Here is a 13,861-nt window from a genome sequence, read left to right as displayed (position 1 = left end):
CCTTTGCTCCCCAATACTCTAAACCCAGAAGTGAATGTACATAGGCAAAATTCTCTAGTTTTTAGAAAAAAAAAAAAAAAAGACAGAATGCAGAAAGAGAGCATTTTAGCTGGTATTTACAGATAGATAAGCTGAAGTGGGAAAAGCTAAGAAGTGAGCATCTGAGGAGGGGCAAGCGCTAGGCTATGGGCATTATGAGATACATGAGGCAGAGAATCAGAAAACTCCTAACCACTCACTATTGGGAGCCCTCACTGCCAAGATCCCTTTTAAATCATGATGGGCCTGAGCTATAAATTTCAGATTTGTATTTCAAACGTCAGCCTTCAAGGTTTTGGTTCGGCCCATTATAGATATAGGAGGCCTATCCTGAAATTCAGATCCAGGTTGAGATTCCAAAAGAACACACATACACAGATAACATGGGAGGCGTGCTCAGTGCAGCGCTGCTAGTGATTGAGTACAGGAGTGTCTATATTTGGGTGTGTAGGAGAGCCTCCAAATTCAAATGTCAATTGGGCATGTTTTCAGTGCTTTCCAATCAGTAAGGCTTTGCTAAGGAGGCAGGTAGGGGTACATTTTCCTTATTTTGAGAAGGGGGGCAACCCTTAAAAATATAGAGTTCAGTTTCACATAGGACAAGCACTCATACAACTTCAGCCACCTTGCCCTTGTGTGCATGGGACTGGGCTGAAAATCTCACACGAACAGAGTTCCATGAAAGAGTTCTAGTACTTCCTGCTTCCAGTTAGGCTGGAAAGTGTGAAATGTAAGTTTGTTCCACACTTCATAAATTAATCACACAGCCAGAGTCAAAGAACCAAATTCAGCTTTGGCAAAAGCATTCAAAATTTCATAGAGTACAACGGAATTATGCCCTCTTATGCCAGGGCTGATTTTGACCCAGATCCTCCAGAGTCATATATTCTCTTTAATGCCACAGTAGTGGAACAGATGTACAAATAATGGAATATACAGGGGCCATTATGAAGGGTGGCTGTTTTTTCCTAAGCCAGTTTCATTTTCTGCAGAATTTTCTTAAACTGTGGGCAAGTGAAAGGATTTGTGATCAAATTTTAGGAACTGCTGACTGGATTTAGAGTATGTACAACAGGAATAGGTTTATGATGTCATCTTTTACATTCAAGGCGCATCAGAGTGCTATAGGGGATTCATTAGTGTTTGTACATACTTTGAAGACTTAACATTCTGTATGGACTTAAGAATTGTTATGGGCCTTATGCTAAGCACTCTCAACACCCACTGACATTGCAGGATCATTTCCCTTATTATATCAGCATAGTATACTGAAAGCAAGTGGTAAAGCAATCTCTTTCTGGGTTGTGGATATAAAGACAGAGGACAATATCTTCCAAACAGTGAGTGGGCGATGTGTACACTAACCCCAGTTTTTAGAGGGGTTACTGGAATAGGAAGGGTATTGTGCATATTTTCTTGTATAGTATTTCTCCAGTACCAAATTATGTCACTAGTTGTAATTTTCAATGGTGGATTTATGTAGCCAGACAGGTGTTCTTGCTCTGCTATATGAGACATTTGCCTAAGAAATGTGTAATCAGTGGCAGTAGGTTTGGCTCTCTGTCCTGGAGCGGGGAGTTCACAGCTTTGTGATAAGCTTAGAAAACAGTAGTAACAACATGGAATAAGTTATGTTCTATCTTTTAAAATAACATGTATTTTAGTATGGAAGTTATATGGTACCTATTGCATGTACTAAATATATGTTGAGAGTCATGGCAGTGATCTGAAGCCAAGTTAGAAAGAGAGCACTACTGTCATATATACACACACAAGAACTGATTCTCATTTACACTAAGGCCCTTTTATACTGCTCTGGAAGTGCAAAAGGTCCTTAATGAGCTCTTCAATCTAGCAGAGAAAGGCATACCATGATTCAATGGCTGGAAACTGAAGCTAGACAAATTCAGACTGGAAATAAGGTGTATATTTTTGACAGTGAGGATAAATTAACCACTGGAACCATTTACCAAAGGTCATGGTGGATTCTCAATCACTAGTAATTTTTAAATCAAGACTGCCAGTTTTTCTAAAATATATGCTCTAGGAATTATTGTGGGGAGGTTCTATGGCCTGTGTTAAATACAGGAGGTCAGACTAGATGATTACAATGGTTCCTTCTGACCTTGGAATCTATGAAGGTATCAATGTAATTAATGGGCACATCAGAATCAGGCCCACAGATTTCATTTTACATTGTCACCGCCCTCCCCATATATGGAGAGGCGACAGGCATATGTTACATAAATAAATATATCATATGCCTGTGCAATTTATCACAAACTAGGACTGGATCACAGACCCAGTAATCCACCTCCTCTGGTACTTATTCTAACTTTCCAAACCCCATGATGAGCTTCAAACAGTTGCCAAAATAAATAAATCAAGTATCAATCTACCAAAGAGCTGTTTCCTCCTCCTCCTCACAAATACTAAATTGGAATTTTCTCCCCAAATGAGATCTGCTTGAGGCCCAGGATGAGTAAGATTCAGTTCTGGGCTGGAGACAGATTTTCTACACATAATAATATAATGAATGTAAGGATTGGTATCTTGTAGCCCTACCACTGAAAAGGGATAATTTCTAGCTTTTCAAAGGGAAACACAGCTATCATTTCAATCTTTAGAAAGGCCTGAAAGACTGGACCTTAACACTGTGACATTATTATGTATAAAATATATTTTAGTGGTTTACAAAACCTGTTACTTTTTTCTCTTCCTTTGATCCTTGAGCAAATGAACTGACGGTTCACAGATTCATAGAATATAAAGCCAGATGGGACCACTGTGATCATCTTGTCTGACCTGCACAACACAGGCCATAAGAATTTCCCTGAATTAATTCCTCTTTGAATCAGAGTCTATCTTTAAGGGAAAAAAAACCAATCAATTTAATTTAAAAATTAAAAATGGACAGTGATGGAGAACCCACCACAACCTTTGGTAATTGTTCTAACTTTTACAAGTGGAGGGATACTAAAATTGTCCCTAAAGACATTTGAAAAGTAAAACTCATGCTGATGATGTGCTGTGGTGGAAAGATTTTTATCATGTATCACAACTCTCCTGAACACTCAGCTGAAAACCTGTCCTGTTCCTGTGCAGTTGTGCTTGCGGATCACAGGGAAGCTCTCTCCACCCTCTCCTATACTTAGAGTACAGGGCAGTGCAGAATTTGGTTAGCTATCATATGTATAGTACTTTGTGACTTTGTCCTCACCCATAACTATTTCACATTTGGGGACAATGTATACCTTCAAATCAGCAGCACTGCTATGGGTACCCGCATGGCCCCAGAGTATGCCAACATTTTTATGGCTGACTTAGAACAACGCTTCCTCAGCTCTCGTCCCCTAACGCCCCTACTCTACTTGCACTATATTGATGACGTCTTCATCATCTGGACCCATGGAAAAGAAGCCCTTGAGGAATTCCACCATGATTTCAACAATTTCCATCCCAACATCAACCTCAGCCTGGACCAGTCCACACAAGAGATCCATGTCCTGGACACTATGTGACCATCGCTTATTAGCGCCGTAAACACGACCCTATACCGGAAACCTACTGACCGCTATTCCTACCTACATGCCTCCAGCTTTCACCCAGACCACATCACACGATCCATCGTCTACAGCCAAGCTCTACGATACAACCGCATTTGCTCCAACCCCTCAGACAGAGACAAACACCTACAAGAGCTCTATCAAGCATTCTTACAACTACAGTACCCACCTGTTGAAGTGAAGAAACAAATTGACACGGCCAGAAGAATACCCAGAAAAGAAAAGGAGTACTTGTGGCACCTTAGAGACTAACCAATTTATTTGAGCATAAGCTTTCGTGAGCTACAGCTCACTGCATCCGATGAAGTGAGCTGTAGCTCACGAAAGCTTATGCTCAAATAAATTGGTTAGTCTCTAAGGTGCCACAAGTACTCCTTTTCTTTTTGTGAATACAGACTAACACGGCTGTTACTCTGAAACCTGTCAAGAATACCCAGAAGTCACCTACTACAGGACAGGCCCAACAAAGAAAATAACAGAATGCCACCAGCCATCACCTTCAGCCCCCAACTAAAACCTCTCCAATGCATCATCAAGGATCTACAACCTATCCTGAAGGATGACCCATCACTCTCACAAATCTTGGGAGACAGGCCAGTCTTTGCCTACAGACAGCCCCCCAATGTGAAGCAAATACTCACCAGCAACCACACACCACACAACAGAACCACTTACCCAGGAACCTATCCTTGCAATAAAGCCCGTTGCCAACTGTGTCCACATATCTACCCAGGGGACACCATCATGGGGCCTAATCACATCAGCCACACTATCGGAGGCTCATTCACCTGCGCATTACCAATGTGATATATGCATCATGTGCCAGCAATGCCCCTCTGCCATGTACATTGGTCAAACTGGACAGTCTCTACGTAAAGAATAAATGGACACAAATCAGATGTCAAGACTTATAATATTCAAAAACCAGTCGGAGAACACTTCAATCTCTCTGGTCACTCGATCTCTGACCTAAAAGTCGCAATATTACAACAAAAAGACTTCAAAAACAGATTCCAGCAAGAGACGGCTGAATTGGAATTTGCAAACTGGATACAATTAACTTAGGCTTGAATAGAGACTGGGAGTGGATGGGTCATTACACAAAGTAAAACTATTCCCCCCCCCCATGCCCCACTGTTCCTCAGATGTTCTTGTTAACTGCTGGAAATGGCCCACCTTGATTATCACTACAAAAGGTTTTCTACCCTCCCCCCCCCCCCCGGCCCCCGCTCTCCTGCTGGTATTAGCTCATCTTAAGTGATCACTCTCCTTACAGTGTGTATGATAACACCCATTTTTTCATGTTCTGTGTGTATATAAATGTCCTCACTATATTTTCTACTGAATGCATCCGATGAAGTGAGCTGTAGCTCACGAAAGCTTATGCTCAAATAAATTGGTTAGTCTCTAAGGTGCCACAAGTCCTCCTTTTCTTTTTGCGAATACAGACTAACACGGCTGCTACTCTGAAACCTGTCATATAGGTAACACACATACACACACAAACAAAACTATGAGAGACTTGATAGCAATCTGGGTTTGTGCCAGGACATAGTCATTACAGTAACATCGCATACAAAATGTATTTCTCATAGTTTCTCTATTTATAAGAATTTATAGACAATATCTAGAAAGAGTCTCTTTCCTTTACCTTTGCAAAAGAACCCCCCCCACACACTAAACTATTTCTGATTGTTATGGAACTTTGAAAACATGGAAACTGTGTTATAACTCAATATTCATTTTTTAAAATTAACTTTTTACTAGTTTCACTAGGGGCCTATTGCATCCAAGGGACAACATGGGCTCCCTCTGGTTACAGTAACACCTGACGATTCCTATGGTGTTTCACCAAAGCCTAATCTGGAGTAGTAATGAATGCCTACAACTCTATTGAATGCAAAGTCGAATGGCACTTAGCATATCTCAAGACTATGTATTGGAATTCAAATCATAGACTTGTATTTTGATTTATAAACGATCCACATATTTCTCCCCTCCCTTCGTCAAATGAGTCCTTACATTTTCAAACACAGTTCTTTTGACCATCCCAAATTATTTGGCGCTGAAGGAAAGTATCTGGCCAACTCTATTTGGTGGAGAAGCAAAATGCTGAATACCATTTCCCATTCATTTTTCAGCTTAGTATGAGCTGACAAACACACTTTGTTGGAATTCAATAGTCCTTGCAGTCAATTTGGTATTAGCTTGCCCATGTAATTCTCATTATGTTTCTACAGTCCTCATGGAATAATATGGGCAGCAAAACCAACCAATGTATACTTCCATCAATGCTAACCTAAGACGCTACCCTAGTGCATAAAGGGCCTGCTCCTCCTCCCAGTGAAGTCAGTTGCCAAGCTCCCATTAACATCAATGATTCAAGATAAAAGCCAAAATAGCTGTCATATGTTTCAAAGACACTGGGCTAAATTCTTGTTTTTAGCCAAAACTTTTTTGGTTTACTGTTGAAAACTTTTTTGTTTTTGGAAGTTTGTCTGGAAACAGAAAAGCTTTTAGTCAAAAAACCAAAAGTCTTCCACTGGAGATTTTTGTTTTTCAGGGGTCCAATTTCTAACCCAAAAAAACCCTGATTTTTTCTGAAGAATGCAGACACTTTCCAGGAAAATTTTTCTTTAGTTGAAAACCTAATTTTCAATTGAACAAAAATGTTGATGCAAAGTTTTTGACCAACCCTACTTAAAACATACCAGGCCCAACTCACAACTGCATTACTCTGGTTTTATACCAGTGGAACTCCAGGGATTTTAATCTAGTTACAAGCAGTGTAAAACTGCAGTAATAGAGACATTAGCTCAATGTTTTGGGAACATTTACAAAGTTTTGAAGAAAGGAGAATTACAATGAAACCTGCACAAAAGCCTCTTTTCTTAAGAGACTGCCCCAAAGTACCTCACAATATATTGAGTAAAATTGCGCTCTATATTTTTTTTTAGAAGACTCTGCAGTATGTGTTGCTTCCTTGAGTGGGCTCCTAAAACAGGTACAACTGCACATATAATATTCACTTTATCCTTAAGGCCTGTCAAAACTCTCTCTCATCATATTCCACCCTCTTTGTACGAATACTCTGCTTTCTTTCTCCTCTTTTTGCATACCTGGAAAGGATCCAAAAGGCATATGATTTTGCTTAGGGTAGAATAAGAATGTTGTGTGATGTAAGTAAGAGTCACATTCTGCATCACACTCATTTAAATAACAAACATCTTAAACACCTGTTACCAATGAAGACAGAATAGGGTGTTGTGTGTGTGTGTTGTTTCAGCTCATAAAACCCATAGTTGCGATCCAGAATGAGATAAAAAATGTGCTGGGGGGCCCTTTGCATGAACAAGTGTCCTCAGTGCAAAGAGTTTTAGGTGCGTGCGAGCCTACCAACAATTCATATTTTAACGATAATCCTCTGCGCATATTCCTTTTGGAAATGAAAAATGAAGACCTGCAGAATTTGATTTATCTTGAGCAAACGATGTTTTGAATCTTGTTACAGAAATATGACAAATACTTTAGTTTCCATAGTGTGATTATAGAATAAAGGAGAAATTAATCAAAGTAAGCATTAGTATGAAAAGTAAAAGTAGAGGCTAAGAATTAATGTACTTGGTACTTATCCTCAGTTTTCTGTTTAGGCCGGTTATAGGTCCGACAGACCTTTAAGGTTTCTATTTTTAACTCAGTAACTTGATAAGTGGCCAAGATATGAAAGGAATCTTGGACTTTAGGCCACGCTCACTTTCAGGTCTATCCAGGTGGCACAAAATAGCTTCAATAAAGGGAAAACATAAAATGCAAAATGCAAGGCTTAGCCTGGTAGAAAAATGAGCAATTGTACTAGAACCTTTTCCATAAATTCGTAAAACAGGGTTGCATGTAAGAAAAAAAAAAAGTCTGAAACACTGAATCAAATTAAATACTGACCCAAAGCAACAAGAATAATTTGTAAAGAAACAGACAGATGAATGGGGAATCTTTTTGATGGGGATACATATTTGTATAACAGAGGGTTCAGTTCTGGAAAATACACTTAACAAATGAGTGTGAAACAAAGCCAAACATAATCAATAATAATTAAATGAAGGTGTGCAAGTTCAAAAAGAAAGAAAGCCAAGGTTTCAGTCAGATAAAAGGAGCTCTTCTAGCAGGGAAGGAAGAAAGGCAATGGAAGAGTCAGGGTAGCAGAGGCAACGGAAGGCGTCAGAGGTATGAAGGTCACAGGATGAGGCAAGTTCTGTCAGACGTGCTTGGTGTGTGAAGGGAATGATGCACAACAATAAACTGTTGGGAAAAAAGTAAATGATAAAACATATAAACATAAGCGAAGGCCAAAATGAAAGAATGGCTAGCATGCAAACTAACCTTCAGGATTAGATTTTTAAAAGAGTCAAATCCAATTGACATCAAATGGTATTTGGGTATGTAACTCCCATAGGCTCCTTTGAAAATCCTACCTGGATTCCTGGGGCCAAATTCATCCCTGAAAAAGCAGGCTCAATTCCTCTGTAGTCAATGTAATAACATGCATAGATGCTCAAGGTGCACGGGACCTCTATTTTCATGGAGTGAATTTTAATGCCCATGGAAGGTGCTAGGCTGACAGTCTGGGAGTTCAAAATTATTTATTTACTCACAGGACAGACATGGCAGGAGGAGTGGCCAGACAAGCTTCCCTACATTACCCTTTCAATGCACCTTAACTATGTTCTAGGGACCACCTCTAGGAAGTGAGAGGGCAGCTCATTCTCTATGCTCATTTAAATCTTAGCATCTATGCTGAGAATAAAAACTGGGACACTGATTAATTGCAACTGTTTTGGTGTATTTGTGATATCAACACCTAGCAAAACAGCCCACGGAGTAGCCCATTCATTTCGAGCTAATTTATATGTATGCAAATCTTTACATCTATGAAAAGATTGCTTCCACACGATGGATGTCTCCTGTTGTTTCTTCTTAAATTAACAAACTTCAGTCTTTAGAAACCGTCCTTAAAGGGCTGATAATACCAGATACCTCCACCTTAAGTTACTGAATGGAGGTGCTTTAAGTTACTGAAAGGTGTTTGTAGAACTGTTCACGCTCACATGTGTTGTCATTTATGGTTATATGAGCTATGCCACTCAAGGTTTTCATTAAAAAAAAAAACAGCACATGGGATGGGAGGAAGCAGGCACCTTATCAACTCCCTGTTCTCCTCAAATAGAATTGCATTACTAGTCAGCTAGAAATATACATCTCGGTATGTTATCCATCTAATAAAATTGGAAAATAGGCTTGCGAAAAGAAACCCAAATGTTATGGTAATGGAGGATATTTGACTATTGTACTTGATTTTTGCATACAGTGCAAGTTTTGAGTCAAATTAGGATTTCAGTTTATGGGCTAGGTGCCCATAGTTACATTTTAGAGATCTCATACTGAACCCGGCCCTTGTTGCTGCTTGCTCCACCTGGCAGAAGGGTTACAACTACATCAATTATTCATCCTTACTGAGTAAAAACTCTTTTTGACTTCTCTGGTAATCCAGCCTGCGTAAGAGGCAAGAATGGATTTCAGGATCTGACCCAATAAGAAGTTGAAATATTTATCCTTTTTAAACTAACTTTTTAGTTCCCTATCGTATTTTTATTTTGTGGTCCATAACATGACAAAATAAAAAGGTACCATATAAAGGACACATGGGTAAGGCTGCTATTCAAATGGCCTGTTTCAAACCATTTTAAGAAAGCATACTGTAGTTTCAGCTCTAAGTACAGCATCCTCTACATGGCGTAATAGATAGCTTGTTAACAGCTCATTCATTAAGAACATACCAAATCACGGGGCAAAAATCAAACCCCATGCAACAGATGTAATAGAGTCTCCATTCGTGAACTACAGTCAAAACTCAACCAAACTCAGAATAACAGGTCACATAACAACCCGATTAATAAGTTAAGGGAGGAAAAAGGATCCTACAAATATATCATTTTAGACATGCATACAAAACATGTATCTGTGTCTAGGGGTGCAAATATTAACAAGAAAGCTCAGTTAATGACAATAAGATTAAAGAGCAGAAAACATGATAAAAATCAGAGGAGAATTGATTAAAATGCATTTGATTGCCAGAGTGGAGCAGAGGAGCATTGCAAAATATTGTAACGATAGAAAGTCAGTTGAAGCACAAATATTGATTAAAACAAGTCCAGAACAGATCTTTAAGAAGAGAACCACTGTGTACAAGCCAATGTATCGAACCAAAAATCGAATGACAACAAGAATTTTGTTCATACATTGGTAGGAATAAAATAGGTTAATCCACATTAATAGTTGTGTTTTCTAGTAGCAGAATCCTTGACATAGAGACTTTTCTCCCCCCCCCACTTTATAAAACTTGACATTCTACTTCTCTTTACTTAAGATTGAACAATAATACATTGGGTTTAGCTAGTGGGCAACAAACCCCCTCCCCCAACATTTATACATTAGGTGTAGATAGGGTTGCCAGCCCTCCAGGACTGGCCCTCCAGGAATTAAAGGTTAATCTTTAATTAAAGATTATGCCATGTGATTAAATCTCCAGGAATACGACCAACCAAAATTGGCAACCCGAGGTCGAGAGCTACTTAGAGTATAATCTTTGCAATGAAAGCTTCCCAGAGAAGGATCTCAATGGGATTAGCAGAGATAACCACATGAATGGTAGCGTATCAAATAGGCTCTGATCCTGCAAGTTATTGCACCTGAGAAGACCCTGCACCTGTGTAGAGCCCTGCTGACTTTCATGGGGTGGTGTGTGTGGGTGTGTGTGTGTGTGTGTGCGTGCGCGCGCGCGCAGGGGGGATTACCTATGCGGAGTCATTTTCAGGATCTGAGTCTTAGATCATGAACCAAGATTTGAAAACAGTCAAGTCTATATGATAACTCTGAAAATACAACCATGTTTCACACAAATAAGGAAGAATGCCACAACTATCACACCGCATTGTCTGATAAGAAGATTTCGCAAGGTAGAGCGTGCACCCAGGGCTAGCCAGGTGGGCATGGAAGATACACTATATATTAGGCGACATATCCTTAAATCAGCAAAGCTCCAGTGAAGTTATTGGAGCCATGTCGATACATATACATATTAAGGGGAGTAAACCTTTAACAGTACATGGTGGGTGTGACTGATTTTCTTGAAAGGGGGCTTCAGCTTGCAAAAGCTTGGGAAATGCTAGTCTGATAGATTACAGTGGCTGCTCAATAGTTTATTGCACCTGTATGTCTTTGGAGGGAGGGGGAGAACGCGCATGCAGAAACAAATCAAATACTAAACCACACATTTTTGTCTGAAATGAATGAAACTGCATGTTTTGACAGTCATATTTACACATCTCCAAATAAGAGCTAAGCCGCTGTAGCAATATTTTCTATAAGCAAATATTTCATTTGCCTCATATTAATCAATCATATGAATATAATGCATTGAGCATTTCTAAAGAAGAGAGGCTGGAAAAGAAAAACATGTATGTCTGGAGAACAGAGAGGAAAGTCTGGAAAAGCTATCCTTGACAGTAATCGCTAAAAGAATTGAAAAGCAAATACATAGATATTTAAACATACGTTGAGGTACCAGGTTTGTTGGTGCTGTAACATCGGGTGCTTCACTGTAATAGTCAGTTGGATCCATAATGTCTGTGTCAGGAGGAGGGTAAGGTGGGGGTGGGGGAATCACTAACTGGGGTGGACCACGTGTGTTGCCTCTAGGAGGCTTTTGTGGCACCTGTCGTCCATTACCTACAGGAGGATCAATTAGCTAGTTACTTTATCGTCAAGTCAATTATTTTTAAGTTTCTTTTAAAACACACACACGTGTGTGTGTTCACCTGCTCCCCCAAACCATCCACTCTGTCTGGGTCTGATTCTGCTCTCAATCACACCAATGTAAACCATGAGAAAGTCGACAGAGATATGTGGTGTTAAATTTAGGTACATGAGAGAAGAATCAGGCCCAATATATACATGTATATCACAGTCTATACACATCAATCAGCATAAATCTCAATTGCGGTTTTGAGAGATAATAAAACACACTAATTTAAAAACACTATACAGAAAATATCTTCATGAAGGTGGTTTTTTTTTTAAATTTGTTTCTCCCTTAGACACATAGACTTTAAGGTCAGAAGGGACCATCATGATCATCTAGTCTGACCTCCTGCACATTGCAGGCCCCAGAGCCTCAACCACCCACTTCTGTAACAGACCCCTAACCTCTGGCTGAGTTACTGAACTCCTCAAATCATGATTTAAAGACTTCAAGTTACAGAGAATCCACCATTTACACTAGTTTAAACCTGCAAGTGACCCATGCTGAAGAGGAAGGCGAAAATCCCCAGGGTCTCTTGGTCTGACACAGCCCACAGCTGTTGACTTATAGGATACTATGCAAAACTATTTCCATAACTCCTTGAGGAGGTAGGGGAATGGTGAAGGTTGGTATTTCTGAGTGGATGTGCTATTTGGGCTTTCATTTTCTTTTTGTAGTTTTTTTCTTTTTGGCTTTGACAGTGTGCAGAGGCTGCTGGTTTTGTTGCTGTTTGTATGACGGAGTTTTCAACCTGTGTCAGAAATGCTGAGAGCCTCAGAACCATACTTAATTTAGTATCATGCATACCAAATGGAGTAAATGAGTGTCCTTTAAATTATTAGACATGTCAATAGATATCAGCAGTGTCACACCCTGCATGCAGTTGGTGGTGGGTAAACCCTGGAAATGTTTGGTCTTGATAGAAGCCAGATCTCTCTCTTCTTTTGGAGTGAGACAAAAAGACACGTGATAATTCATACGTCTGAAGAACATGCTCTCCATTTGTGATAGTGCTGGAGTCATACTAGGCTACCACTGACATTCTCTTGAAATCCAACAGGGCCCTGTGCCTTCTGACCGTATCTCAAACTTTCTTCTGTGTTTATGGGAAGGCTCCAGCCTAACCAAACCTTAAGTGGAATTATTGAACCACTGGAATAGCTCTGAGCTATCAATCAGCCAACTTCACCCAAGCCTCCCCAAAGGATTTAATTTTGGCACTGTGGGATGGATAAACCTTTAGACTTCTTCTTACAAGGCCTTCAAAGTGTCGTGTTGCATGCATTAGTGCAGCAGTGTGTAGTGGGAGCAAGAAGGTTGGAAAAGATTTAACTGAACAGGGTTTTCATAGGCTACATCCACCTATAAAGGTGCAAGGAACAATTTAATGGTCATAAAATGCTAAACTCCAGTGATGTTTTTGGCTGCTTTAAGAAAATTAGGCACAGCACTTTGGGGCCAGTATAAGTGATTTGGTGTTAAATATTTAATCTGACCTAACTTGCCAGTTTGAGTGTTTTTTCCATGATTTTTAAATTCTGATTAGTATGGTCAGGGTGGGAGGAGGTATTTTAATCTGCCCCATCATGCTGCTGTCTATTTCCTGTAGCAATTTCTCTCTCTACAGTCTTGCTTTGTTCGCTCCTTCCTTTTTGCTTCCTGACACAGCTGTGCTGTCTCATGGTTTTATAGTTAGCGTCCTAAAGGGAAACTGTTTTACCAAGCTTCGCTTATTGTAACATTGTTTGTGTGTCAACAATTATATTAATCTAAGACTGCAGCAGAAAATGAAAAATATATAGGAGATTATTATGCGATATATCCTTAAATCAGCAAAGCTCCATTGGAGCTATGCCGATTTACATCAACTAAGGGTCTGGCCAACAGACACCTATCTATATAGCTGTGGATAGAAATGAGCAATTCTGTTCTGTTTTCTTTCATCTGTAACCTTTCAAGCAGTGACATAAAATAAAATTAACATTAACAAAGTTAAAACACCAAATGTTATCAGTAATGACTTGTGTTTTTCAAGGGGAGGCATTGGGAACGACAGATTGTGACATCTGCAATAGTTAACAGGCAGCCAATTTTCTGAAAACGATTGTGTTATATTGCACAGTGATAGCATTCTCCTTTGAGAGTTTAAATAAGAGATGTCAATGGAGTCAAACGTGTTACAGGATAATGGACTCCTGCTGCTACACAAATGGTGATGCATTAAATGTGAGGCATTTACTGAAAATAAATGTTGAAACAAAGCCAAGAGGTTTCTTTCTAAAGTGTGAAGCATTTGTAACATTATCAATTATACATGACAGGCTGTTCATTTATGGTATCATATATGCATGTCTTCAGTGCTATGTGAAAATGCAGAGGTTGAAGGCACAACCTGGAGTGT

General features: G+C 39.6%; 1 protein-coding gene across 6 annotated transcripts in view; it reads right to left on the bottom strand.

Annotated features, from left to right (window-relative positions):
* The window catches only part of COBL (cordon-bleu WH2 repeat protein), a 233,717-nt gene that overhangs the window by 44,890 nt on the left and 174,966 nt on the right, over nt 1-13,861 (bottom strand). For 5 of the 6 annotated variants that reach the window (XM_073332702.1, XM_073332704.1, XM_073332703.1 and 2 more), the window contains one exon: nt 11,214-11,387. The exons of the other annotated variant lie outside the window; for it this stretch is intronic. In XM_073332702.1, the coding sequence (XP_073188803.1) occupies nt 11,214-11,387 (174 nt within the window). The remainder of the gene's footprint in view (nt 1-11,213; nt 11,388-13,861) is intronic. 6 annotated transcript variants of the gene reach the window in all.

Source organism: Lepidochelys kempii, chromosome 2 (genome assembly GCF_965140265.1).
Source record: "Lepidochelys kempii isolate rLepKem1 chromosome 2, rLepKem1.hap2, whole genome shotgun sequence".
NCBI lineage: Eukaryota > Metazoa > Chordata > Testudines > Cheloniidae > Lepidochelys > Lepidochelys kempii.
Note: the sequence above shows the minus strand (reverse complement) of the source record. Positions and strands in the feature narration are given on the sequence as shown.